This window comes from Anomalospiza imberbis, chromosome 11 (assembly GCF_031753505.1).
Source record: "Anomalospiza imberbis isolate Cuckoo-Finch-1a 21T00152 chromosome 11, ASM3175350v1, whole genome shotgun sequence".
In the NCBI taxonomy this organism is placed as follows: domain Eukaryota; kingdom Metazoa; phylum Chordata; class Aves; order Passeriformes; family Viduidae; genus Anomalospiza; species Anomalospiza imberbis.
The window spans coordinates 11240995-11268816 of record NC_089691.1 but is presented as its reverse complement, the minus strand read 5'-3'; the positions used below and the strand labels follow the sequence as shown (position 1 = coordinate 11268816).

Genomic DNA, 27822 nt, shown 5'->3' with positions numbered 1-27822 from the left:
GCAGAGCTCAGACCCTGAGAGCTCAGCAGTGGGTAGGTGGTTTGCTCCTCAGCAGATGGAGAGGAGGTACAAGTTCTGCCTGCAAAACAGGAGCACTTGGGCTGCAGTGGGCAAGAGGAACACAGACACGCACACGGACAAGGGCACGGAGGAGAGGAGGTACAAGGAGAGGAGGTACAAGTTCTGCCTGCAAAACTGGAGCATTTGGGCTGCAGTGGGCAAGAGGGACACAGACACGCACACGGACAAGGGCACGGCGCAGCCAGCCAGTGAAGCCCATTTTATTGTTTCCAACACAAAGGAAGTACTGATTTCTAGCAAGGATTTCAGCATGTAAGGCTTTTGGTCTGTAACATCTGGCTCTGTTTACAAAATCCCTGACCTCAAAAACAACGGCCCTATGCTGTTCTGTAATGGCACTTAGGTTATCTGGGCTTTAATGACTGGCCTTTTCAAATAAGGCAGAGTGCATCCCTCCCCAGATCAAGGAAATCCTCTCTAAATCTTCAAATCCCATTAACAAAATGATTGTACAAACAACGTGACAGACACACTATTCCACAGCAGGGAAACCTAAGCCAAGCCCAGTTCCTCCCAGGTGCCACTTAAACATCTCCCTGTTTAGGAGCCATGAATGCACATAGCAATGCTGGTGCAGAGCAGGGTGGATCTGGCAGATCTTCCCAGCCTAGGGTTTCCTCATAATATTTACTGCTTGTTCCTCAGTACTGCAGCCATCTTTTGAGGGCACGAGTATTAGAAAGGAATTTGTACAGAATCAGTGTGGAATTAAGTGGAAAAGAGGTATAAGTTTAACATCAAAAAAAGAGAAGGGAAAACCAAACAGAAAGAGACATGAACTATGAACATTGTCAGGAGGCAGAAGCTATTCTTCCCTAGCAGGCTGAGATGCTTCTCAGGGTTCTCAGGGTTTTATCTTCACACACCTCCCTGCATGATTGGCAGGGAGGGAGGCCAACAGGTTATATTCACTCCCATCAGCACAAGACTAAGCCAAAATTACAGACATCAACCTTTAACAAAACACAAAGAAGAGAGACAACAACCTAGAGCAGCAGACCTGAGAGGCTTGGACAATTTCAACACCAGTCTGTAAAGCCTTCCAAAAATACATTTCTCACTCCGCTTAGGAAAATCAGGAGTAAAAGAGATGGCCAGCCATCTCAGCTGGTGCCTTAAGCCTTGTGCTTCTTCGCAGCTGGCTGTCCCTGCTTCCCCAGCCACTGCTGCAGGACATCTGCACTGGTTTTCTTGGGTGAAGGGCTATGGATGAACTGACTTTTCCACTTGGGCAAATCATTTTCTTTCTTCTGGGGAGAGCCCTCTTGGGAGCTTTTTAGCCAGCCCAGCATCACTTTGTTGCTTGGGGTGGCTTTCACCTCCTGCATAGACAAAAGACAGTGTGAGAGAAGTCAGAACCACAGAGAAAGCAGGGCAGCCAGCCAGCTGCAAGAGCTGGTCCAGAGCGGGATGCGGAGGCTGGAGCAATGGCCCTGCCTGCAACCAGGCACATCTGTGGGAGGTTCCCCAGACTGCTGTGAACAGGCTTGTTCCAAGACCCATTTCACATGGAATTTGCCTAATTTGGCAGCAAAGCCCTGGCATGGGCTGACAGTTTTATTTCTGGAAGCAGAGGGAAGGGAATCTGTCCAGGGCTCAGCACTCCAGCATCACGCATTGGGCATGCTCTGCAGACATTGCCTACTGCCACTCCTCCTGCAGCCTGGCAGCTCTGACCCAGCTCAGAGACATTATCGTGGCTGAGCTCCCCCCTGCCAAGCCCCCAGCAGCACCCACCTTCTTGGCTCCCAGCTCAATGGGTGCAACACACTCAGGTGTGTTGTTGCGGATGTTGTTGACAAAGGTGGACACTGGGTGGAAAACAATGTTCTCTGTGGGCTGGATGAGTTTAACAGCTTCTTGGGTTGGTACTTCAGCAAAGTCCAGCCATTTTCTGATGGCTTCGTCCCCATCCAGGATGGCTGGCATCCTAAGGGATAATACAGTTGGAGCCAAAGCTCAGCAGCAATATGTCAGCATGGTGGCAAAAGCCAGACTTGTAAGCTAGCAAGGAGTTGGCATCTTGGGGGAAACAGGGAAAACTGAAGCAGCAGAATGCTCTTCTGCAAGACAGAGTGTGCATTCACTTCATCCAGGTAGCTGATATGCTGGAAGAAGCAGAGGGGTTGACTGCCAGGCCCTGGTCAGGCAGGGAGACCACTTCCAGAAAGTGATCCAATTCCAACTGCCATCCACAGAGCACAAAGATGGTGATTTATGGAAAGGGCATGAGCTGGTGGCCCGAAAGCAGTCAGTAATGTGGTAGCACTTCTGTCCGAGAGCAGGAGGAGGCTGCTGCGCTCTGTGCCTGTGTGCTGCCAGCCTGGTGTCTAGAGGTGCAGTTCTCATACTTCATCCCCCTCCACCCTGCAACCCCCTTGCCTGGTCTCACTTGCCTGTGATGGATGAAGCTCACATCCTTGGAAGCATCCACAGTGATGATGGTGTAAGTGTACAGCATTTCTCCTCCCCCTGGTGGCTCCCAGCAGTCAAAAATCCCAGCCATAGTAAGCAACCTCCATCCTTTCCATTCTTCATCTCCCTCCATCTCCTTGTCCTGCAGGAGAGAGGCACCATTGTCCTGGTCACCATGGTCAGCCAAAGCAGCACAGGTTTGCCAGTGCTGAGGCAGGTCAGTGACTCAGATCTGAGTCATGAACAGAACTAATCTGAGGCTCTCCAGGAGTCTTTCTACTGATTTGAGGTAACTCCAGGAGAGGTACCAAGACCCTCATCTTCCCACAGGCAAGCCAGTGCTCTCCTCCCCATCTGAATATTCCAGCCACTGGTTCAGCCAAATGAAAGAGGCAGTGAAACTCCCAGCCCAGTCCCCTGTGAGCCACACTGCCCACCCATGCAAATATCTGGCATGTGGGGAGCAGTGACCGTGACAGCAGGGATGCTGCGTCACCTTCCACAGCCTGGAGACCGCTGCGATGGGGACCGCCAGCCGCAGAGGGGTGACAGTGCTGAGCTCAGCACAGAACTCAGCCCTGCTGGATAACAGACTCCCGGGGTGGGCAGAGTAGGAGGGAAGTGGGCTTTTCCCCAGGCAGCTGAAGGGAGCAGGGGCCCAGAGCTGGGTGCAAGTGTTGAGACACAGCAAGGGACTCCATACCACGGCGTCCTTGGTCTGGGGGAAGTAAATGAAATAGGGTTGCTTCCCCCCACTGTGCTGCTGCCATTCGTAGAAACCATCTGCCAGGACCACGCAGCGCTTGCCCTTGAGGAGAGCACCCTGGGGAGAGACAGCACAAGTGAGCAGTGAGTAGCAGCCTCAGGCAGCCTGCAATGCCAGAAGGGCTCCTGCAACCACTCAGCCCTCTCACTCCCTCCCAGGACTTTCCTGAATTGCCCCTGGGATGCACAAATGCCACCACTAGTGCGATGTTGAGCTTTACCAGCAACTGCCTTTTCAGTTCTCCTGTTTTAGTGAAACCCCCAGCTTTGCAGTACAGGGACTTGCTCCTCTGTGCAATGGCAAGTGGTCACCAGTACTGGCCTAGCAGATGTTTCTGCCCTGGTTTTGCTGACTACAAGACTTCATCTAGCAGGACACAAAGGTGGCAGCAGCTCACCTTGTAGGAGGACTTGCTCAGCATGGTATCACTGCGGCAGTTGGAGGTGTTGAACTGCAGTTTGGAGGGGTTGTCCTGTTTGAACCAGGAGGGCACCAGGCCCCAGCGCATGTCCATGAGGACCCGCTCGGAGGAGTCAGCATCCTTTCGAATGAACAGAGAAGCACCTCAGATCAGAGCAACGTCACAGAGACCACAAGCATTCCCACAGCTTCAGAGAGGTGTTTTGGGAAGTTCTGTGGAAGTGGCTTTGCCCCCTAAAAGTGGGGATCTGGCCAGCACATCTGCCAAGAAAAGCTGGGGCTCGCTGCACCTCCAAGCCATGCAGAAATAGCCACTAAATTATAACCCTTTGCATATTTTTAAAAGCCTTCATGTAAGAATTAATCTTCAGCAGAAAGCACATGAATATTTTGCAGGACTAAAGAACTGTCTCTGTGAGGCTCACCCAACTCTCTGGAAGAATTAACACAGCTTCTTTTTAGTAGAAATGGCTGAAGACATGAACTCCCAAGCTCTTGAGTAAACAGCCATGTCAGGCTGGTGTCAAAGCCCTCAAAGCCTCCCCTGGTGACACCGAACATCCCAAAGGGGCAAAACCCTCACTTTCATTTTAATAATGTGATTTCTGCTAACCTGGTGCACTTTCACTGCTTGTGCTTTGCATATTACCTGCCTTTGGACAATGGAAACAGTTTGTGGCTTTCGATTCTCCCCCAGCTTGCTCTCACTTTCTGCCCACAGCTGCTGGTGCTGGCAGTGCCTGCTGGGCTGTTTGCTCCCAAAGGACTGCAGCAGACAGACACACAAATACACCTACTCTAGGTGTGTGTAGACAGGGACATGTACGTGCGCAGTTCTGTGAAGTCTTTCAGAGCCTCCCTCAGGGCAGGAGTGGCAAAAAGGGACACCCTGCATCCCACCAGCATCCCAACAACTTGAACAGTGATGGACAACTAAGCAAGCATCTGCCTGTGACCTGTACCACACTCCCTGCCCCATATTCCTCTGCTCGATCAGCTCCACTGCCTACTCTCGGGGGGATGTGGGACCCCTAAAGCAGGAAAGGAGGGCATGACGCTGATGGCATTGCCCACCGAGGGTCCCACCTGATCACCTGCGCCAGTAACGGCTGCAAAGTGCAGCTGCCTCAGCAGCTGGGGAGGGAGAGCACAGCGGGTCCGGATCGGGGGGTTCCGACTGAGCGCACCCCGTTTCACCCTGCTGAGCGCCGAAGAGCGGCAGTTGGCCAGGCACCCTTTCTGTGTGACACCAAACGAGCAGCACCAACAGCCCTAGAGGCTGCCCAGGTCGTCCGGGGGAGGTCGTGTGAGCCTTAAATTATGCGGGACAACAGACACCACAGGTGTACAGCTACTGTCCTGCTCCGGAGTTGAGATTTTTTTTTTTTCTCTACTCTCTCCTAATACCAATGTGACCTGGACACACGCCGAAGAGTTATGAAATAAAAAAAAAAAAAAAAAAAAAAAAAAGGTGCCTCAGGAAAGCCAATTAAAACCAGCAGAGCAATTACAGACATTTGCAAAAAACTCTACCAAGGCTAAGAACTTATACACATTTTTGCAGAAACACTGTGGTGGAAGCACTGTACCGATTCCCCTCCTCCTTCTGAACATGTAAATATTAACAAGAAGCGACATTTTACCAATTAGAAAATTCAATACCTGCCACGTACAGCAAAGCGAAACGAAACAAACCACGGTGTTCAGAGCGAGCCCCTCGCCCCCCGGGGAGGCACGGTCTCCTCCCCTCCGCTCCGATTTCAGCCGCAAGATGCCCAGCGCCCGCCCCCCGCCGGAGCCAGGGAAGGGGTACCTGGTGGAGGTGGCGGCGAGAGAGCAGCACGGGGCCGCTGGACTGCGGGCCCTTGTTGTAGGAGGGCTGGTACCGCTCCTGCCGCACCCACTCGGGCTGCCGGTGCTGGCCCCGGCGGTCGCGGTAGGCGCAGGCCCGGCGGAGGTTGTCGGCGGCCAGCGAGCAGGCGGTGCGCCCGCACATCCCGCCGGCTCTGCGGGCACCGGGCGCCGCGCTGCTCCCGCCCGCCGCGGGGAGGGGCTGCGGCCGGGGGCAGGGCCGGCCCCCGCCGCGGAAACGCCGGTCCCGCCCCCGACACAGCCAGGAAGAGCCACGACACTGCTTTATTGGAACGACAGCGGGAGGAGGACAGGGAGCGGCGGCCGCTACGCGCCGTTGCGGGGACAGAGCGCGGCGTAGCCGGAGATTAAAAACACGGTAATTTTATAGACAAAGCCCCAAGTACAGCTGTACTTCAGAGAACACAAAAGCTGCTGTAGTGATCGTGATCCTTATTGTGCTGTCAGTGGGGGCTCGGAGTTAGGACAGTGCCGGAAACGGGGTTTATCCGACGGAGGCCATGATCACATCCACAGGGAGCTCCTCTGCACTGCGGGCCGTGACCTGCATCGTCACCGTGTCAGTGAGAACAAGACGAGACCGCACTAGGAGGTCATGGCCACCCCGGAACACACCTGGAGAGGAGAGGGGGAGGAAGGGGTGAGCACGTTGCAGCCTGCTTTCTCCTACAAGTCTGAAGATGAACACTGCTGCAAAATCTGGCAAGTCCTAGTACTGGGCCAGGAGAGACCCTAAAACAGCTCAGTTCCTATTCATTATAACATGCCTGGGACTCCTGCTACCATAAAACCCATGAAACCAAAGTGTAATATAAACTCCAGGTGAGAAGGGATCCAGGATTGTCTAAGAGCTCCGGTACTCATCTGTTCTGCTGGGTAAGGCTGCTGTCTTTCCCACACCAGGCTCACTCCAAAGCAGGATGCTACAGATCAAAAGACAGCAAATTCCACCCAGCTGAGCCTGGGGCTGATCCCAACATCCCTTCCATCACAGCACCCTCCCTGATCCCAAGACCAGCTGCTCTGCACTGCAGAGACAGAAATCATGGCAGGAACAAACCTCAAAATCCAACCCAGAGCAAGGTGGACTCCATCAGGAACTCCTGCCCTGATTTTCAACAGGCAGCTCTGTGCAACCTCCTAGAGCTGCTCCTTAAGCAGAACCTCACCCCATAGCTCACCTGCCAGGTACAGTGTGTGAGAGTTCTTGTTATCTGGCACTTTATCTGACCGCTCACAGGGCTGCATCCCCAGGAACTTCACAATATTGCTCACTGCCTCTGTTAGAAAAAATCAATAAAATGGGCTCTGTGTCACAGGTGTATTAACAGGGGCACATAAAGAGCACCTAAAAGTGACTCAACTCTCCCTACATGTTAGAATTCACATTCCTTGTCCTGAGGGACACACGCCACTGGTCAGAATTGTGGTTTTGGAGGCCACAAGGACTACAAAGACAACACACAAAACCCCTCACCACTATAGGAGAGTTCTGTTATCTGATGTAGCAAATGTGCAACAGAAAGAAGAGGGGGAACAAGGGCAGGAGGAGAATTTCAGCTGGCTGCACTTACTGCACAGCCCTGCCAGCCTGCTCGCTTCTCTGGAGACTTGAAAAGGGAGATGTCTTGCAGGAGACACAGGTCTCCAGGAGAAATATGAAAAGGCCTCAGGGAGACTATTTCAAACCCCAAGGGGCTGTTCAAGGGAGCACAGAAATGGCTACAGGACAAGGACACCCTGAAAGGCATCAAAAGAACTGAGCTTTCACAGGCTTTTGAGTAAAATAGAAGGACTCTGATGCATGATGAAAGAGAAGAGGGTTTACCCCACCAGCCTGCTCACCAGCCTCATGTCCTCTGATGTTTTCATTTTTTATTACTGGTCTCAAGAAGAACGGTGGGAGTTCATAACATGGTCTATCTGCTTGGCAGGGTTAAGTACAAGAGCAAAGCAAGATATTCTCTTGCTTTCACAATCCAGCCTGGTCTCTACTGGTCACAAAACACTCAATTTTTTTGAAACCTGAACTAACTTATTATGACAGTAACTGCAGCTCCCTATTTAATAGCTGTGGTGTAAAGCTTGTGAAGGGTTTTGCCCCATTAGCCTTTCTGTGACAGATCTAAAGTGAGCCAGACTGGGCCTCTGGACTCTGCCTGCAAGAGAGAAAATAAGAGCTATACTGTGCTCACACACCCTTCCTTACCTTCAAGGGTTTTAATAGCAGATAAAGTAAAGGTTTCTTCCTTTTCAAACTCATCACCCACTTCATCCCAGGCTGCTCCAAAGTTTGGCTTCAGAACTCGCTGGATGTGATCAGCCACTGTGACCTCCAAGTCTTCAAGCTGGTGGTAGAAGAGGTTCAAGTGAAATATGGTTGTTCTTAACCCTGTTATCCTCAGAGTGAACTTTAGACTGGATTCCCTGAGATCAGGTGAATGTAGGAGACTGCCTCCACTTCTGGTTTGCTACTGAGCAACTGCTAGGCCTGAGAAAGGCACAGTGATGCCATTTCCAGGGCTTACAAACCCCGTTCCTGCTCTGAGCACAGACCTTGGTCTGAGAGAGATCAAAGCACTGGACAAATGGCCAAAACAGAGGGAAAAACAAAAGCTTATAAATAGCTGCTTGTGCATTTGTTTCCCTGAAATGCATGTAAGCTTGTGTTTTGCCTTTCTGGCTTATAATTTTGTAGGCTAGTACAGCAAGACACTGTCAGACATGTGTGATCACCTAACACTGGCACCAGGGTAGCTGAGCAGCTGCTGTGACTGCACCTGTGCAAGGCAGAACCAGGCTTGTCCCACCAGAGTATGTAATGAAGGACAGGCAATGCCCTGCAGGACACCAGTCTGCATTAATTCCAACAGTTGCTGCAGAAAAGAATCTCCTCCTGATTCTGGTTGAAATACATGGAAAAGTTTAAGTATCATTCAATTGCCTTGGTGACTGGTAGGAAGCTGAAAAAGTGTTAACCTTCTGTGTTCCATTGTGAAAAACTCTCCCCACTCTTTCTGGAAAGACAGTGACTCACTGCACAGCAGTGCCTCTAATCAGAGTCACAGCAGTGACAGGCAGCACACAGAAAACAGTCTCTGGAGCTAACATGCCAAGCTGAGGCTGTGAACAGCATCCCTTCCTCTCCAAGGAAGAGAGGTGCTTCTGCAGCAGCAGTGCTTTCAGCAGTGTCAGTGCTGGGGGGAAGAGCTCCACCTTCTCCAGAATAAGAACAAGGATTGCAACTTTCCTGTGCCAGACAAGTCTCTAGACAATTAACTGTGCCACCACAGGAGCAACTCGTGGAGAAAAGATGCCTGATAGCCCTCTGTCTCCACAACCCTGAGCGTGCTATTGCTGGAGCCCATAGGGCACAGTCAGCCAAACCTGGAGGATGCACCATGGCCTCCCAAAACATACATATCCTGCACAGTCAGGTGCCCATCTACAATGCAACAGGAGAATACTCCAAATGAGACAAAGCAAGCTCTGCAAACTCCTATCTGCATCAGAGACAGCAAGAGCTCCCTCTACATGATGCTGCCCACTTCGGTGATGGTAATCACATCATTGCTTGCAGGGATCTGAGTTCAGATTGCAAAACCCCACAAAATGACAGCAGTTTCCATGATCAGGTACATGCCCAGCTTCTTACCACATACTCATCCTCATAACCCTCGTCGTCCGTCTCACCCGTGTTGGGATCACAGTCCTTGACAGTGAACTTCATCATGCAGCTGAATGTGCAGGCCACTGGAGACAAGAAAGCAAAGGCAAAACTCACATTGCCACCATTCCACACTCCCCTGAGGTAAAATGGGGCTGGGAGGTTTGGGACAGCCAGGTTCTCCCTGTCACTGTCAGCAGCACAGGCTTAGCCACTGACCTAGAGAAAGCTCTCCAACAATTTCTGTCTCTCAAGGACAAGCTATTTATTTATAATATTAAGCAAACAGTGATAAAGACAGGCTCATGATGGTTGTACAAGACCATAATCCTCAGATCAAGTGCTATTACTAATGAACCTCACATTGTGTTGGGAATACTAACTAAACATGTCCCACCAGCACCTCGTGAAGAAGCAAGATCCACATACAGGGATCAGTTCATGTGCCTCTGAAATGAAAGCCCCGTGCACTGCAATGCTGCAGCTCATTAATACCACTCAGCTGGGAGAGGAAGCGATGACTCATCCCTAGAAGATGGGTACTGCTGAGTGAACAGCAGCAACACGACAGGAGAGCAGCTCCAGAGCACAAACCAGGGGGACCAAAGCACAGGTAAAGCCTGATTCATGTTCTGGACAGTGGCAGACAGGGAGGGGGATGTTCAATTCAAACAGACATCCCATAAATTCTAGTGGTTTGTCTGAAATACCCTTTTGCTACTCAGAGCATCTGGGCACTCTCAGCACTTTACATGCATCAGCCTCCCAACGTTTAACACAAAAAAAGGCTGAAGGACGTGCCAGGGTGCACAAAAGACAACTCATCTGCCAGCTCTCACAGCCCAACTTGGCAGTACTACAGCACAAAGGAACCAGCAGAGGAGAATAAAGGCTTGACAGCCCCCAAAACAGCAAAGACAAGTCATGCTCAGCATCACTCAGGGCTGCACGCATACACAGGCTATAAATATCTGGCTGGGATGTAAGGTGGAATGTGCGGGGATAAGCAACACAGGAAAAAAGAGTGCAGATGGATTACCTGCTGTCGGATCCTCTTCAGACAGTGCCACCAGCGTGTAGCAGGTACCTGGCTGGTTGTACACCAGGGTTTTGGCAGGTACGTAGCCAATGACCTCATACCCCTCTGTTGGCTCCATCTGCACTGTGACATTCTCCAGGATCTGATCATTCAGGGTGTTTGTGCAGTCAAACTAAACAGGAGAGGGGAAAGCAGCAACAGCTTGAAGCTGCTCACTACTCATTGCAGAGCAGACTTAGCTTAGGCACAGTGGGAGCCTGGTGTCAGCCCGTGAACCCCCAGCTCTCTGTGCTTCCATGGTGCACCCTGCTATCAGCTGGCTCATTACAGAGCAACTTGACTAAAGAGTGCTTATTTAAATGCTTTAGGGGAGAAACTAAAACCATGCTGGGGAGTCCAGTGCTCCAGCAAGTTTGTTTTTTTTTTAAGGAAACAAGACTTAAAATGAACCAGTACACACCAATCCAAGGCCTGCCCTCTGCAGGATCACAAATTCAGTGAGGGCAGGGATGTGTCAGATTTTGCCTCTTTCAGTTCCACCAGTTAGTATGGAACGTCTTCCTCTAATTTCCAGTCATTCCTGGGTTAATTCTTTGCTCTACCAAAATGCAAGTACTGTGTTGCCTATGTCATCCCACTTGAAGCTACAGGGACACAGTGCCTTCACAACAGATGGAAAGATGATTGCTTGCATGGCCTGAACAAGGTACAGCTTGAGCAAGTTTCAGCAAGCTTGAGGTTTTCAGCAAGTCTGAACTTGCTGATTAGACTTTGTCCCAGCTGCAACGCCAAATCTCTTAAGCTCACACAATTGCATCTGGTGGATGGACAACAGAAACAAAGGTCAACTTGTGTGAGGGCTGTGTAAGCAGTTCTGAGCTTTGAGGAAGGAGCTGGCTTAGGGCAAAACACTGCTGCTCACAAGCTAGCAAAGGACTCACTGTGCCTCAGACTTCCTGAAGCCCAGGCAAGGGAACTGGCACATCAATCCTAACATCTCACATGCAGCAGCAGTGTGGTACAGCCAAAGCCTGGATGTACAGAAGAAAGCACCTGTGCCACAGGCTAAAACAAAACATAACAGATGAAGAGCTCTCCCCCACTTGGGGAGAGAGAGATCCCTTTCTTGGGTACCCTTTCCAGCTTCTCAGATGTAGTATGCTTCACTCTTTCATGCCCAAACCATAGGCTTGGGGACTCTGAAGAAAGAACACAGATCCCCTTGCCAACTCCTCAGTGAGAATAGCCCCACCTAGTGCTTGTTGGATTTGACTGTACCTGTAAGCATTGCTCAGACACACCTCCCCAACCTTATTAATTTTCTTTGGGGTTCTGCTACCATGGATAAGAAACTAAGGACTACTCATTGCAGTGTCGTACTTTGAAAACAGACTGTGGGTGCTGCATCTCTGGAAGTGTTCAAGGCTAGGCTGGAGGGAGTTCTGAGAAACCTGGTCCAGTGAAAGGTGTCCCTGTCCATGGCACGGGGGTTGACACTGGATTATCTTTAAAGTCACTTCCAAATCAGGCCATTCTATGATTCTATGATATCCCTGAGAGATGTCTTCACAATGAAGCTTTCAGCCACTCAGGAGCTTATCTTCTAAGAGTCTTCAGCACCACACCCCATAGCTACCCACCTGGAACACCATGTGGTTGACAAAGGTATGCTTCGTGCAACGAACCACATATTCTGTCTCCAGCTCTGTCAGGGCCACAGGCTCTGGGGAAGACTTGAAGAGTGGGCCCAGCCCCCGAAACTCTGGGATGGCCCCCAGTTGCTCTGAAATTGAGGACACAAATTACTGCCTTCCTCAAGACAAAAGGAGGTGTTAGCAGTTTCAAACCCCTTGTTTCAGCTGCAAGAAGCTGCTACAGCAAGGAACTATCCATCAAATACTCATAAACATTCCCTAAAGACTTTTAAAATTAAAAGGAGTCATCCTTTGCTCATGACTACTGGAAGACAGAAAAAAAGAGGACTGCAGGCACCGCCACCCTCCAGGAGTGAACAGCTGACCTTAAGCTGGGAGCCCATGTCACTCTCTACAAGAAGGTAAGAAGAAGCCAGAGGGGCTAAGGCAGGCTCAGCAAGAGGTGTCTACAGAGTTCTCACACATGGACAGAGAAGAGCCCTTGCATCGATTTACCTTGGAATATTTCTTGCCGTGTTGCTGCCACTTTCTCTGGCTGTTTCACTACAGCAACAGGGGCATTTTCTGCAAATGAAAAAGAAAACAATCAAACAAAAACAAAGCCAAAAGATTTGAAGGAGAAGAGTAAGAAATGACTAAATCAGAAAACAGATTAATGTCTGTAGAGGGATTTGACTAAGGAAAGCAAGGGAGCTCATTCTCATTTGATACAGACTAGACATCTGTACTTGGCTTCCTAAGCAGCTTTAGAACCGCAGCAGCTCCAGTGAGGATTGCCAGCTACTACTATTATTAGCAGTTGGACTGAACTGAAACATTAATGTGGGAGCAACCAGATTTGCAGGCCTTAGTCCTTCCAGGAGATGTAATCCCACAAAATTCAAATAGGATGGAGCTCAGCAATTCCCAGCAAGCCCAATGCAGGGAATCACTAGCATGCAGGGGACCTGATTCCTCACCTGCTCTTTGCTCTATGATAGGAGCTGTTGCCAAAGGAACAGATTTCAAGTCAAAGGGTTTCTCAGAGGGCTCCAGGGTGTACTGATGTAGAGCCCTCTCCAGGCCAGGGATGGACACCGTCAACCCTGGGGAGAGAAGGGACAAGTCACTGAAACCACAACAATGCCAGGTCTTCAGTTTAACTCTTGTTAAACCAGGAAAGAGGCGCAGACTTGTTTTAAGGCCTTCCTGTAGTACCATTCAGGATGTAGCCAGCATTGAGGGCCTTCTGCTTCTGCTCCAGAACATTCAGGTAGAAGGTGGCTCTGTCTCTCACTTCATTGTCATCATCCATCACACACCTGAGGGGAAAGTGGAAAACTTTCTTCAGAATCCACATGACTAAGAAACATCACAGGGCCAGACAAAACTTGTCATAGGGGAGATACAGCAATCTCCTAGTAATTATATTAGAAAAGCAGTAATCTGCCACACATGGCTTCTGTCCACTTTGTGGTCCTGAATGCACTGGTGATCCCATCACAGGATCATACCCCCTGCACCTTCTCAGACCCACAGGTAGAAAAGACTAGACAAGCTCTCAAGAAAACAGGGTATTTCACCCCGGATGCTGAAAAACTCTGAGGCCCAACTGACCTTCTCAGTAACACCAAGATACTGGGTAACATCTCCTCATTCTGAGCTCCAAACTTGGCCAGGGCACTTACAGCACCTGTAGCAAAAGTTATGAAAACAGAATTAGAAAGCAAAGGAATCAGCTGAAGTTTCCTCTATTTCTTGGCCTTGATCAAACATCATGTCAGAGATGCTACACTAGTAAACTGTGTACATTAGTAAAACTGTGACTAGAAAGAAGCAGAGGTGAGGTGCCTGCAAACCTTGTCTAGTTTCAGAACCAGTGCATATTCCTTCCCACTTCTCAGCCACAGGCCACCTCTTCCATCAATACTGCAGCTCTTTGCTGTATAAAAAATCTGCTCAGGCCTAGAGCAAATCACAACCCTCAAAAGCAGAAGCATTCACACACTATGGTTCCCTGAACATCTGTCCAAGGGCAGAGAACTTTCCAGGTCTGTCACTTACCTGCCCGGACTTCTTCATGCTCCAGAACAACCCTGTTGTAGATGAAGCGAATATATTTGGAGGGGTTGTTGGTTTTGGGTCCTTCCTGCCCCAAGAGGTGGAGGATACGAGTGGCCAGCACAGTGAACTCGCAGTCCTCAATGAATTCACAGAGGTGAGACAGGCCTGTCTCTTTGCTCTCTGAGTTCTCCTCAATAATGCTGATGATGCAGTCCACAATGGCTCTCTTGTATTCAAAGCCACCCTGAGGAGCAAAAGGGAACTGCTCAGCTGGAAATCTCAAAGTATTTTAGAGACTCTGAGGTAGCCAGACAGGGGAAATATTCCTTTGAAAAGTCACTTACACTCAGTGCTTTTAATGTGTGTTTGAAAGGAGGGCAGTAATTCTGCCCTCACTTTTGACCCTCTTTATACCTAGAGGGCCAGCTAATATTCAAGCTTTCTTGCCAGCTCCCTTCAGAATGGCAGCACTGGAGAAAAAAACCCAAGTCCTAACCCAAGAGTAAAAGGATTCATCAGGCTGAAGGGTTTTTATCTCCATCAAAATCATCTGTTGCTAGAATTAGTGCTTAAAACCAGCCATATGGAAGGAGAAAAAACCCAACCCTCTCCCCTTTAGCACTAGACATCTGAGGATGAATCACAAGAGAAATGTATGAAGGATTGTATCTGCCACAGCAAACAGCAAATAGCTCCATTAGTGTGGGATGATAGGTAATCAATACCTCCTCAGGTACAGCCACAACCTGACATGCCAATAATGCTTGGCGGTCTTCAGACATTATTTACTAATGCCCTCAATACACATCAGGGGATTAAACTGCACACTACCCTCTGACAATTACATGCACAGTGCCGGGCATTTGGATCTTTCTGGAGTTACTTCAGATTAAAAAAAACTTTAAAACAGAATGGTTTGAAGTACAAAACCACATTCAAAATGATATCATCCACCCACAGAAAATCTGGGAAAGGAGAATGGTCCATTTTTCACAGGAGCAAAATGAGATGCTCCAGTTTGTTCCCATCTGAGAGTCTGTAATTGGCAGGAAGTGATGTCAGAGCAAGCAGTGGTGCCAGCTGTGCTGCAGGCACGTTGGATCATTTAGAAACAGCCTCAGCAAACCTCTGTAAAGCTGTCTTTCTGCAATTTTTGTCTGACTGAATGCAGAGAATGGTTAGAGGTACTTGTGATCCCTTCACTGCCAAAGCACAGACACCAGAACAAAAGTGGTCCTGTGTCATCAATAAATAGGTTGTTATCAAATCTTTGTGTACAAGACAAAACTTCTTGGAATTTGCTGTCAAAGTATAAAAGAAAGCTGGTTCAAATGTGAAACGCACATGGACTGCTGACAGATCTGCTGTTGCTTGCATTTGCTTTGAGAGTTAATAAACCCCCATAAAAAAAATCACTGAATGAAAACCACACTAAAAATATACCTGGCAGTATGCTTATAACTATTGTGCACAGCTGGGCATTTCTGCAGTTAAACTGCAAGCCTTTTAGAGAGAGGCTTTCACTGCACAGCCTTATCAGTAAAAGCTTGACACTCACAGGAAGGACTGTTCATGCACACAAGCAAGGCAGACACAGTTGTCCTGCAAAGTTACCTCCTCCCGAAGCATAGTGAAGAGGAAGTTCATGAGGACGGCGTGTTTGCGAGGGTACTTCTGACACAGAGCGTTGATGGCCTGCACCACTACCACCTGCAGGAAAAGGGGGCAAGTAAAAAACAATTCTGTTTCACCCTGCAGGAAAAAATAGCTGGATGGTATCAATTTTCTGCTGGCCTCCCTAGCCTGGAAATCATGTTTTTGTCTTTATTTATTCAACAAATGCAGTTGCTACAATCCTAAGAATTGGAGGAGATAGATCTTTATGCACTGGCCAGCCCCTAAAGAAAGCCTACACCCACTGAAAAGAAGAAGGAGATTTGATTTTCAGAAGGAATCTCCCCAGAAGAGACTATGTGACTTTAGAGATGTAAGACTGAGGCATGGCTTAGGCAGACAGCCTCAAATACTTTTTCCTCCCTGCAAATATTCTGCTGCTTCTGGAAGCAGCTCCATGCAGGTTTAGAGCACACACACAAACACAGGCAAAGACCGTGAGGTTTCTTCAGGAATCTGGGTGTCCCTCCTCCTCCCACTTCCTTACTTTGAACTCATCTGAGATTTCTGACATGAAGGAGGAGATCTGCTTCATGAGCCGGTCAATGCTGCTCTCACTGCCGGTTTTCAGCAGCGTGGTGATGGCCAGGGTGGCTATGCTGCGGTTGGAGTCTGTCACAAGGTTCTCCAGGTCCAGGTTACAGGCAGTCACAGCAGATGGGTGCTTCATGGCCACCTGCAGCAGTGAAGGAAGAATGAAAAAACCCTCAAGAGATGCAAAATGCCCAGCTGGCAAAATCCAGCAAAACTCACTCCTTCCCATAGAAATAAGTGGTATATTACATGAGGGACATCTCAGACAAACAACTAATCTGCAGTTAAGATAACAAGCTCTTGTTTCCTGCAGAATTGCACCCCTTGCTGGAAGAAAAGCAGTAGCAATAAACAGTCTTCTATTATTTTTAACTCTCTGATTTTGCTCTATGTAGTAAGAAAAGAAAGCTATGAATTCCCAACAAAAATTCAGCCAGACAAGCTGTGCAAAACAGCTCTGTAGGCAGAAGCACAGTAGTTACCAGACATTGCCATTCTCTTTCTTTTATAGTGTTTATAAGGAGAAGGGAAAAGCTGGAGCAAAGACTACCACAGAGCAGCAAGAAGCATCATGATGGTTTGATCCATTTTACAAGGAGCTTCCTCACCATGGGAAGCTCAGAAAGGAAAGCAGTAACACTAAGACCAGTGACACTCTTAAGAGTCTAGTGAAAATTATCAGGGTTTTTTTTCCTTCTGTAGAGTGTTCTTTGAGGTTTTATTCCAGACAGAAAGCAATGAAATGCAAGGCTGCAGCACAAGACAGAGGTTATTCACACAAAATCATCACATAATCTGACTGCCTTCTTCTGAAGTCTGCACATGAGGCACTATTGGAGCTCCCAAGAGACTGGCTCCTACCTTGTTGAGGGTACGGACGGCTGCATATCTTAGTGCTGCTTTCGGGGAGCTGCAGAACAGCTGCAGAACTGCAAGGTGGGAAAACCAACAAAGGAAGAGGTTTAGGCACTCTATTATTGAGAAGCAGTTCATACCTAAAGCAAGAGCTTCAGCAAAGAGACAGTTGCAAGCATAAGGTAACTAGAAAAATGCTTAAGAAGCAATTGTACCTTTAACAGATTACTCCCTTCTTCTTGTCCCCTTTGCCTTTGTCACATGCCTGCTGACAACTAACCCTTACCTACCTCCCTCTTCTTCCACAGTGCTGCTATCTTCTGCTCCTTGTGGAAGTCAAATTCATCTCCTTGTCATCTTTCCTATTAAGTTAATTTGAACTGCTGTTCTCATGCAAACACTGCTCCTTTCCCAGAAGTGACCCATGAAGTAACCACATTGAACACACCTTTACAAGAACAAATCTATTCACACACACCACAGGCTCTCAGCAGCAGCATAAAGCAACAAAGGATAGAGCAGCATAAAAATCCTGAAAGTACACAAGGCCCCCTTGTTTCTTGGGACAATCAGCAGGGTCACTTCTGGAGGCTCATAATTCCCTCACCATGACCATGAGCACCACACTTACCTGAGACAGCTGGAGCCAGCTCCTTGGCAGTGCAGTTGGGCAGGTTAACGATGGCAGATGCAGCTTCATACACCACCATCTCATGCTTGTTTCTCAGGCAGCTCTCGATGAAATCAAACAGAGGGCTATCGCGGCTAAGGGACAAAAAACCCCACAAGACTGAATTAAAGCAAAGGTACTAACAGAAGTTAAGAATTCAGCAGCAGAAATGGGCAGGTCCCACAGCCCATGGAAAGGTAAAAGTAGCCATAAACCCAGATTTTGCAGTGGTCATTATACTGTACTTCCAGCATGCTTGACAGGCTGCTTTCTGAGAAGACACCCTCTGCCTTACAGGCTAAAGGGAATCTCCCTCAGCTCTCACACAGTAGGAAATGACTGTACACACCACAACTCCCATCCATCAGGAAGCCACACTGTATACATGCTAGATAAACAATTACAGAAGAGAGAGAAAATTAAGCAAAACAAATGACAGCTATGCAAAACAGTCCACAGAAACAAGATAGTATTTGATGTGCAAGCAAGACTCACAGAAGTCATCTCAAAACAACCATGAAGACATCCTATGTTTTCTCTGCTTTTATCCAACAATAAGAGGGTAGAAGCTGCATGCTGTTCTTCAAAGACAGAACAAATGAGATGGGAAGTGAGTGTATAAGAGGAGATGGAAGCAGAACCAGGAAGTTCTTTCAGCAGGGCAAAGGAGCCTGCTCACCTGCCAGCCTCCTCCTCCAGCAGCTTGCTGGCTATTCGGATCATCAAGCAGTAGGCAAATGGGGACTTGAGGCCGTGGCGTGTGAACTTGCTGAGCATCTTGTTGACTGCCAGGCGGTCGTTCTTCCGCACATGGTACAGCAGGCCCAGAGCGTGATACTGTGCGGGGAAAGAGAACGTCACAAACCCTCGGTGGGTTCTTTCCCCTTTTGTCCCATCTGTCACCCAGAGGTGCCCAGCTGAGCTCCAGCAATTTGCTCCATGCCCAGCTGCTGCTGGCTATTCCCCTGGTGGAGGTGGCTGTCCTACCTGCACCATGATATTGTCACTGGAAGCTGCCTCCTGAGCCTCATTCACCCAGCGCTTTACCACATCATAACTGGTCTTCAGCAAGTGCTGGAAGGAGAAGCAACAACAACCCATGAGATAAGAATGGAGGAAGCTTTGGGAATTTCAGCTTATATTAAGAAGCAATGAGTCTTCCCCATGAGCGTGCTGGCAGCAGCAACTTATAGAAGAAGAAGGGATCGGCATGCAGAGATCTGGCTGTGACAACTGCAGCCTCAGAGGTTGATGATCTCTAGCAAAGTCAGCGCCTGTCCCTCAGTTCACAAAGCAGGAATAGCAACAAAATCGTGAAACTCCAAGATGTCCAGTCCCACCACAGATGACTGCTTGACTGTCCCTCAGGCCCGTGCTGCAGGGAGTACATACCAAAGAAGACACGAGAGCAGAGCTGGACACACTCGGTACTTTGTCAACAATCGCCTGCTTCATGTAGCGCTCAATGGCCTGCAACATGGTACTCTGCAGGGAGAGGGAAACAACAGCTGATAAGGGAAAGCCATTCCAAGTGTGAAAGGGAATGCAAAGGCAAGAAAAGCAGAGTGGAAAGTGGGATGGGGTAAAGTAGGAAAAAGTGAAGGGCACAGAGCTGCCCCATGGGAAAAGCAGCACTTACATCAGTGATCTGACAGAGTGCTCTCACAGCAGGGCCTCGGTAATTGTCATCCTTCCCAGTCATGTCTTTGGTTAAGCTGGGAAAACAGGAAGCTCTCAATATGGCACTCCTGAGCCAGCAGCTCTCAAGTGCACACACAGTACACACAGACCAGCAGGCAGCCAGCATCACGGCTGAATGCCAAGCAGGCAGCTGCAAGTCTCAGGCAAATCCCACTGGGGTGGGGAGGCAGGAGGAAAAGATCAGTACTCAGATCCTAAGCCCATCAACAAGTTGCATGGGCTCCTGTTCACCAAGTGAGGCTGGAGCACATACAGATATCCCTGAGGCATTTGTCCTTCCTACTGAACACTCATTCCTGCTCTTTTCCCAGGGTCCTGGTCAGTGTGAGACCATCTGTGAAGGGCCAGGAGTTCATCATATTGCAGCACTTGAGACTGGCTTCTGCCTCAGCCCTCTACAGACACTGTACCGGCAGGCTCCTGACTCCCCGACAGGGCATTTGACTGGCATGATCGGCAATTCAGGAATGACTCACAGAGGGAATTTTGTTCCCTGGTGAAGCTGTATTCTGTGCTGCTACAGGAGAAGTAAATCCTTGTCTACCTGTTGAAAGCCTTTGGATTTATGCCAGAATTCTTCAAAACATTTCAAGGCATTCAGACAAGAGTTAATGAAAAAGCCTTTGCAAAAGGGGAAAAAACAGCAGTGCTACCATATCATGTAAACAAGAGACACTCCAAACATCCACGGGCATGGGATATGGGGACACGGCATATTCTGCATACATCACTGAGTTTAATGTCTGTATTTTATTGGTCTTTTATAAAGGAAAGCTTTTTCCTCACCAAGGGCATTCCCTATCATCACCCTGCTCAGGGACTACTTAAAGAAGCTGGACAGACATTACTGAAGGGCATGTCAATATTACAGCAAGAAAAGTGAAGTGACTGACCTGCTAGTAACAATGATCACATCTTCTGCAATAGAAGACATCTCTTTGATAGTGAGGTAACACATCCTGCGAAGAGTTGGCTGGCAAGGAAATAAGCAAGAAGAACATGAGCCCAGATAGGAAGGGAGCTCAGTTTTCCCTGCTTACATAATTTTATCATGAAGATCACAAGAACTTGATACCTTCAGAGTGCCTCACTCCCTGAGTGTAAAGTATGTACAAAATCCAGACTGATTAACAAAACACTCCTTCCTCTTCTAAACTCCTCAGTCTTAGGGTGAGGCCATAGAGATACCAGATTTAGCTGGATCTACAGTTTCATCTTCTACTTGTCATTCACATGAACAAGGAGAAAGCCTTGAAACCATTTGATAGTTTGGTGGTTGAAAGCCTTGTGTTGCTTCAAAAGCAAGAAAGCAGACAATTTATATTCCTGAGTATGGGGATTTCTGCACTGGTCTCATGATTTTAATGCCTTGCAGTTTGGAGGACAACTAATGACAGTGCTACTGCTGTGAGTAGGCACTAACTCCCAGTCTCCTCCAAACACACAACTGTTGACTCTCAGCAGGATATTTTAATGCTGGGCACAAAGCACCATAAAATCCACTTGCCTACCACAATCTCATTAGTTAAATGGCAATTTAGGGAGGGAAATCTCTGCCTCAAGAGGAATGCATACTTCAGTTAAGTTGCTACAAGATCTGGGAAGGGCTAAGAAGCTGATTACCATTTCTAAACTTTCACCCTACTCTTTCCACTCAGATCAGGTAGCTTCAGACAGGACAGAAAAGCTGATTGTATAAAAATGTGTATCTCAAGGGACAACCTGTCCCACCATGAAAATACAGAAAATCAAAGGCAGACTTACATCATTGGACTGAAACAGCTTGGTCATAGCAAAGAAGGATTCGGTAGCTTCCATGACACCAAGGTGCTCCCCCTAGTTGTGTGGAAAGAAGAAAGGAAATCCCAATTATTACAACCAGCTTTGGGCCTGATGCACATGTAGAGGTGTATATTTTTTTTCTCTGGTTTTTCTTTACCTGGTTTATGAGATACAAGATCTTGGTGAGGATATGAGCACATTTTCGTGGGTTTATGGGAGTCTCATTAAACACTCGAGCCTGGAGACGAAGCACAGACAAGTACTGAACCCCTTGCAAACAGTGTCCTGCCTAAATTCCTATTTGTAGTTCTCAGTCTTTAATTTGTTACAGAGACCATTTCAACTCTCTCCCTTCATCTGTCCAATAATAAAGTAAGAACTGTTGCCCACTTCTTTCAGAGCTAGCAGGACTGTAACAAACCCTCATTCCCCTCCTGAAGTTCTCCAGTGACCTACTCAAGAGAGGGAGAGACTCTATCCAGTGGGGTACACAAAGGAGATGGCCTGAAGACTTACCTCTTGCAAGACTGCACTCTTCTCCAGGTGCTGGAATGGGTTGGAATTCCCACCTGCAAAACAGAGAGAGTAAAAGTCTCTCCAAGGATAGTGCCAAGGGAAAGCAACTTTTTAACCATGCCCATACTTTAAAAACAGTCTGAGCATTTTGGGGTGATTTTTTTTCATGAACACCAAGCAATGAGAGCATCCTCTTTGAAGTAATATTAATTGGATGCCTTCATGGCACTCAGGGAAGGCAGAGCAGATAGGGCATTCTTCAATTTGCCATCCCCTCCAGAAGTAACTGACTGTGAGCTCAGAGGTAGACTGATTAACTGTAAAATAACTGTGTTCCACTGTATCCCCAAAGACCTATTTCCACCCCTGGGCTGGGAGCTTACTGGCAGTTAGAGCATCAATAGGACAGGCCTAGAAACAAAAGCTTAGAAAGAGGTATTGCTTGCCAGACTGGTGAGTCAGGAGTGTTTTATCATCCCATGTAAACCAATCAAAAATTCACCAGTAAAGTATTTTTGGCTCTATCACTAATTAAGAGAACAAGACAGCAGACTAGATAGGCTGGACACAAAGTAACATTAATTGTTCCACTTAACAAAGTAAACTATACTAAATAATTAGAAACCCCAGCAATTAAGGATGAAATAATCAGAGGGAAAAGCACTATCATTCTGCATGGTCTCTATTAGATTGCCTCCCAAGCATCGAGTGACCTGCAGCTTTTCAAAAGCTGCTAGTTATTTATAAGCAGGTTTCAATTAGAACCTATGTCCAGCCTGGCCCTGGGACAGAATGCAGCCTTTTTCAGGGCTGTTCTAGCATTTGTTCCAAAGCCTGGTCCAGTAGAGAAAGCATCTCCTGGGCCAAAATCTGACCTGACCCAAGCTTGAAGCATCCTAGGCTGGTGCCAGGAGCCCTTTCTAGAGTAAGCCTTACATACAAAAGCAAACACATCTGCACTCTGGCTCCTTCCTGGTTCATAAAATGCCCTCCTCTGGCTCAGGAGAAGTTTGCAAAGGCAGCAGGTGGCTGAACAAAACACAGACACTTATGTGAGGTTGAAGAGGCAGAACAAAACAAGGGGAAAGAGCAAAAATGTCTCTAGTACGAGTATGAACCAGTTCTAGGATAAATATGCTAATGTGTTCCAAAAAACCTGCCCAGCAGCCCAGTATTTCCATAGTCCAGCATGTCTACAATCCTTAAATCAGCCACGAACAATGCTGCATCGCCTCTTTTTCCTTCATAGCACTAAGGATCTTGAAGTACATTGTACATGGGGTCTCAGTCCTCACAGCACCCTGCATCAGTTTTCTTCCATGGAGAGGGAGAAAGATGCAGAGACAGCAGAGGTTGTGTGTTCATAAAGTTCCTAATATTGGATAACTAACAACAAGTTATTCTGATTTGTAGAGAAACATAATGTTGTGGCCAAAATGACATGTCACAGGGAGTGGGAGCAGGTCATCCAAGGCTAGCAAAACCATACACTGAAAGCAAAGAAACAGAAGCAAATTAACTGGATACATGCATCTCCTGCCAGCCCTAGCCATAGGTAATGTCAATACCTTGATGGGTGTGGCAGGTGCAAATGAAGAACAGCCCCCAAAATTAAAGCCAAGAGCAATTCCCCTCCAACAGCTGCCTCACTAAATTCTCTGCTTATCAAGATGTCACTGGAGGCCTTGGAAAAGGGAAACAAGGGCAAAGCATTTCATGCCCATTAAGATAAAAGGAAAGCACAGTAACACAGAACAATCCCCAAATGTAAGCTGAATCAATTTGCTTCAGGACACACTGATTTGCTATGCAGAGCAAGATGTGTAGAAAGCTTCATAGGAAGATGAAAAATATACCACAAAGCTAAACCATGAAAGGAAACACTGGCTTATGATGCATCGTTTCCACCTGAATTACACACCACAAAAAATATCAACCTCTTCCTTACTAATCGGCCTAAAATTCTGAAAAGTCAGGCAACCACTTCATGTTTCCTTGGTGCTCTCAGATTTTCTGATGCATTGAAAGTAGCAGTGATTGTGGGGCCAGAAACGATGAACTGGATTCTACCTGGCTATAGCACCTGGTTCCAGAGCTGTGAACAGGGCTAATGTGCTCAATATTTAGTCTCAGGCTCTGCACCTGGTGATGTGGCAGTAACCTCGCTGTGCTGTGCCGATGCAACCAGTTTAGCCTCCGGCTGCAGCTGCGAGAAGGAGGCAGCAGCCCGCTCTTAGTGCTCCCACAGTGCTCCCACAGTGCTCCCCACTGCGCTCCGTGCGCACCAGCGAGCCCCCGCTGCCAGGCTGGCAGCGAGCCTCCCCTCCCAGCTCCCTCTGTCCCTCACAGATCCCCTCATCTCCACAGGAGGGGTCTCTTCCCTCACAGCTCTCCCCGTAGCCACGAAGGGGTCCCCCTCACCAATCCCCTCCGTACCCACAGAGGGGTCTCTCCCCCCACAGCGCGCCCGGCCTCCCCTCACCCGACTCCTCGTCCTTCTTGTCGAACTTCTTCAGCATGGTGCTACCGAGCGGCCTGTCGCTGCAGCCCTCCCGTCCCGTGGCAGTGGCAGTCCCAGTCTAGATCTAGATCCTGATCCTGATCCTGGTCCTGGTCCTGGTCCTGGTCCCGGTCCCGGCCCCGGTTCCACTCCCGGCACCGCCCCCGCCCCTTCCTGCCCCCGCCCTTTCCTGCCAGCCTGTCACTGTCACTGCGGCCGCCGCACCGCGCAGGCGCGGGGCCGCCCTCCGGGCGGGGGCAGGGCGTGGCGCGGAGCCGTGACTGACAGAGAGGGGGCGGGGCCAGTCGGCGGTGGCGCGGTCTGATTGGAGGAGGGCGGAGGGCGGGGGCGGGGCTGGCGGGTCGGGGTTGGGGTGGGCCCTGGAGGGACGCGGGGCAGGGGCAGCCCTGGGGACACTGGGACACTGCTCGGGACACTGGGACACTGCTCGGGACACTGGGACACTGCTCGGGACGCTGGGCAGGGGCAGCCCTGGGGACACTGGGACACTGCTCGGGACACTGGGACACTGCTCGGGACGCTGGGCAGGGGCAGCCCTGGGGACACTGGGACACTGGGACACTGCTCGGGACGCGGGGCAGGGGCAGCCCTGGGGACACTGGGACACTGCTCGGGACGCTGGGACACTGCTCGGGACACTGGGACACTGCTCGGGATGCTGGGTAGGGGCAGCCCTGGGGACACTGGGACACTGCTCGGGACGCTGGGACACTGCTCGGGACACTGGGACACTGCTCGGGATGCTGGGCAGGGGCAGCCCTGGGGACACTGGGACACTGCTCGGGACACTGGGACACTGCTCGGGACACTGGGACACTGCTCGGGATGCTGGGCAGGGGCAGCCCTGGGGACACTGGGACACTGCTCGGGACGCTGGGACACTGCTCGGGATGCTGGGCAGGGGCAGCCCTGGGGACACTGGGACACTGCTCGGGACACTGGGACACTGCTCGGGATGCTGGGCAGGGGCAGCCCTGGGGACACTGGGACACTGCTCGGGACACTGGGACACTGCTCGGGACGCGGGGCAGGGGCAGCCCTGGGGACACTGGGACACTGCTCGGGACACTGGGACACTGCTCGGGACACTGCTCGGGACGCTGGGCTGGGGAGAGCGCACGGCCTGCGGCAGGAGGCACTGGTACCGCGGAAACACTGGTGATGGGTGGCACTGGGATCCCTGAGCTGGGCGGGGGAAGGGCACTGGGGAGATGAGGGGGCACTAGGGGCAGATGGGGCTGAAGCGTAGGGGCACACTGGGTCTCGGGGAGGGACAGATGAGACACTGTGGCAGGACATGGAAAGGAGGAGATCCTTGCAGGCTCAGCATCCCAGGAACAATTGGGAGTGGCAGGGGAGAACCCCCTTCTGCGGGATGGACAGTTGTCACTCAGGCTGCCTGCCCTGGAGTGTCCCACTTGGATGCATCAGCTCTGGCAGGTCTTCCTATAAGCCCTGTCCCCCACTGCTGCCGGCACCCTGTCTCTACCCTGGCCCACAAACTCAGGCTCAGCCCCACAGTACACACCCAGGAGGTGCAGGGGTGTATCTCAAGGGGCCAGGCACTGCCTGGGTATCACCTGAGCCTCAGGTCAGGCAGGGATGGCAAAAATCCTTTTATCCACCTTGCCACTTCACCCTAACCCACCATCTGCTGGCACATCCCTTCCTGAAATCTGTCCCTTCCATGGAATTTGGGGTCACCCCAGCTGCTTCTGCCCCTTTCCCAAAGCCAGTGCCCACTCCACAGTGCAAGGGCTCACTCACCCTGCAGCAGGTAGTCTTCGAAGAGCATGGCCGTGTCCCCCAGCAGCTCCAGTGGCCCCCCTGCAGGTGTCTCCGGGCCTCAGCCTCGCTTGCACCACCCTGTACTTTGCACGGGGCGGCCGCACTCTGCTCTGCACTGCTCTTATCTCCCGGCTGTGCTCAAAGCAGCAGCTCCGGTGGCACAACACGGTTTCCTTGTTAGCCCTGGGCTCCCTGGGCCAGCACTGCCGTTGGTGCAAGGTCTGACACCCCTCATGTGGAATTTAATGACCTCCCGTGCTGGCCCTGGCCAAGCACATGCCCTCACAGCATCTCTGGGGAAAGGGAACACAAAATGGGAGTGTAAAGGAGTGCAGAACAGGTAAAAAGCACAAGTTGTGTTTGATGCCACATTTTATTGTGCACACTCACTCAAAACTCTGGCTTTGAGGCTTGGCCAAGTTTTGTGAAGGATTTTGTGTGCTTCAGTCACCCAGAGAGAAGCTCCCAGGAAAAGCTGCCTGGCTGGATGCAGCCCCTTTGGAGACAGCTAGGTGGTGGATGAGCAAGGAGCAAAGCCAAGCATAGAAATCCCTGTAGTGCCTGGGGCTGGGACCAGCTGTGCTCAGGCACTGGCCAAGGTAAACTCAGCTGTGTCTTCTCCAATGGTGCTGAGGTGAGAGTCATGAAACCAAATCCTCCCATGGCTGCTGCTTGTGCCATGAGCACTGGGACCAGGGGAATGAGGTGCCATGTCCAGTCCCCTGCACACCCCAATGCTGCTCCACGCCTCCCTGTGCCAGTGCCCCAGGCAGCCCCGCTGCCCTCTCCAGCCCTGCTAGATGCCAGCCAGGACAGTTTATCTCCTGCGCCCGAGGCGGGCCATCAGCTGGGCATTGGCAGCCGCCTTGGCCTGCACTTCCTTCTCTCTGGCCAGGTCGAGCAGGATTTTCAGTAAGTGAGTGTGGACATCGAGTGACAGGGACACCTTCCTCCCCTTTTTCCTGGGAGCCGCTCTCTTGGTGGCTGGGCTCATCAGCCAGGGCAGTGCTTGTCTTTCTGATCCCTCTAGCAGAGGTAGGCTGGCTTCATCTGGATGAGACCCTGCCCCAGAGCCATCGTCACCCCTCCTCATTTTGGAGGGATCTGGCAGCATCGTGTTATGGCTGGTGCTTTCCTGCCTCATCAGCTTCCCTCCATCCACAGTCTGGGGGGCTGGCGGGAGCCACACATGGCTCGGTCTCTTCCAGGCTCTTGCTGGTGTCCCCAGGAGCACCAGGAAGGAGAGCAGCATCCTGCCTTGCAGCGTGGCCGGGGGTGCCTGCGGGGAGCACGTGGCTTAGCATCACCCCCATCACCCTGCCTGAGCCCCACAGCCCCCCAGGCAGGACACGTCCCCACCAGGGTGTCGCCCACAGAACCCCTCCACTCCCTGCACCAGCTGGTGGGGCTTCACCCTCCTTTCAGGAACATGTCATTATTCCACCCTGATTTTAACCATCTGGAACAGAACAGGGACTTTTGGAGAGGCTGAAGGGGACATGGGAAGCAAATCACCTGGCTGTCCTTGTCCTTTCGCACCGCCCCTGGCCAGACGCTAGCCATGCCCTCAATTTCACACCCTTCAGCCCTTTTTCACCCAGGGAAGGAGACAATCCTGCTCAGGAGGGTGCCTGCCAGGGTACTGTGGCTGCTCTCCAACCCATTCCTGCCCTTTGGCCAGGGAAATGCCTGGGGTTTCAGGGCTGGGCGGGCAGTGGAGCTTTCTTCCTCCCACGTCTTCCCTGGCAGATGCCATTCCCCACTGTGTTGCTGGGCTTTTTGGGGCAAAAGCCACCCACCAAGGAGGGACACAAGCCACTTGG

General features: G+C 50.2%; 2 protein-coding genes across 3 annotated transcripts; both read right to left on the bottom strand.

Moving 5' to 3' along the window:
• Window positions 1-252: 252 nt before the first annotated feature.
• Window positions 253-5796, bottom strand: HMCES (5-hydroxymethylcytosine binding, ES cell specific). Its single transcript, XM_068201917.1, has 6 exons — window positions 5496-5796; window positions 3660-3803; window positions 3200-3319; window positions 2478-2638; window positions 1819-2011; window positions 253-1403 (listed from the first exon to the last, which is right to left on the bottom strand). Exons 1-6 carry the CDS (start codon window positions 5676-5678, stop codon window positions 1197-1199), a joined length of 1008 nt encoding a protein of 335 aa, XP_068058018.1. The 5' UTR covers window positions 5679-5796; the 3' UTR covers window positions 253-1196.
• A 105-nt stretch (window positions 5797-5901) lies between these two features.
• Window positions 5902-26064, bottom strand: COPG1 (COPI coat complex subunit gamma 1). Of its 2 annotated transcripts, none has more exons than XM_068201916.1 (24): window positions 25979-26064; window positions 21691-21743; window positions 21332-21412; window positions 21157-21228; window positions 20286-20365; window positions 19331-19406; window positions 19084-19176; window positions 18679-18765; window positions 18371-18528; window positions 17653-17786; window positions 17028-17095; window positions 16120-16308; window positions 15573-15668; window positions 13959-14202; window positions 13512-13587; window positions 13113-13216; window positions 12875-13000; window positions 12411-12479; window positions 11901-12043; window positions 10261-10432; window positions 9210-9307; window positions 7764-7902; window positions 6736-6834; window positions 5902-6169 (listed from the first exon to the last, which is right to left on the bottom strand). In XM_068201916.1, exons 1-24 carry the CDS (start codon window positions 26004-26006, stop codon window positions 6039-6041), a joined length of 2616 nt encoding a protein of 871 aa, XP_068058017.1. In that variant the 5' UTR covers window positions 26007-26064; the 3' UTR covers window positions 5902-6038. The 2 variants fall into 2 exon arrangements, with proteins under 2 accessions (XP_068058017.1, XP_068058016.1); XM_068201915.1 differs by lacking the exon at window positions 25979-26064 and adding an exon at window positions 24173-24388.
• Window positions 26065-27822: the final 1758 nt, after the last annotated feature.

Excerpts from the sequence above, each read along its gene's own strand:
- COPG1 (XM_068201915.1), bottom strand. The coding sequence starts at position 24,209 with ATGCTGAAGAAGTTCGACAAGAAGGACGAGGAGTCGG. Across the intron at positions 10,433-11,900 it reads TCAACCACATGGTGTTCCAG|TTTGACTGCACAAACACCCT; the intron begins GTGGGTAGCTAT and ends TCTCCTGTTTAG. Across the intron at positions 6,835-7,763 it reads TGCTATTAAAACCCTTGAAG|AGGCAGTGAGCAATATTGTG; the intron begins GTAAGGAAGGGT and ends TTTTTCTAACAG.
- HMCES (XM_068201917.1), bottom strand. The coding sequence starts at position 5,678 with ATGTGCGGGCGCACCGCCTGCTCGCTGGCCGCCGACAACCTCCGCCGG. Across the intron at positions 2,639-3,199 it reads CCCAGACCAAGGACGCCGTG|GACAAGGAGATGGAGGGAGA; the intron begins GTATGGAGTCCC and ends TCTCTCCTGCAG. Across the intron at positions 2,012-2,477 it reads GTGAGCTTCATCCATCACAG|GATGCCAGCCATCCTGGATG; the intron begins GCAAGTGAGACC and ends ATTATCCCTTAG.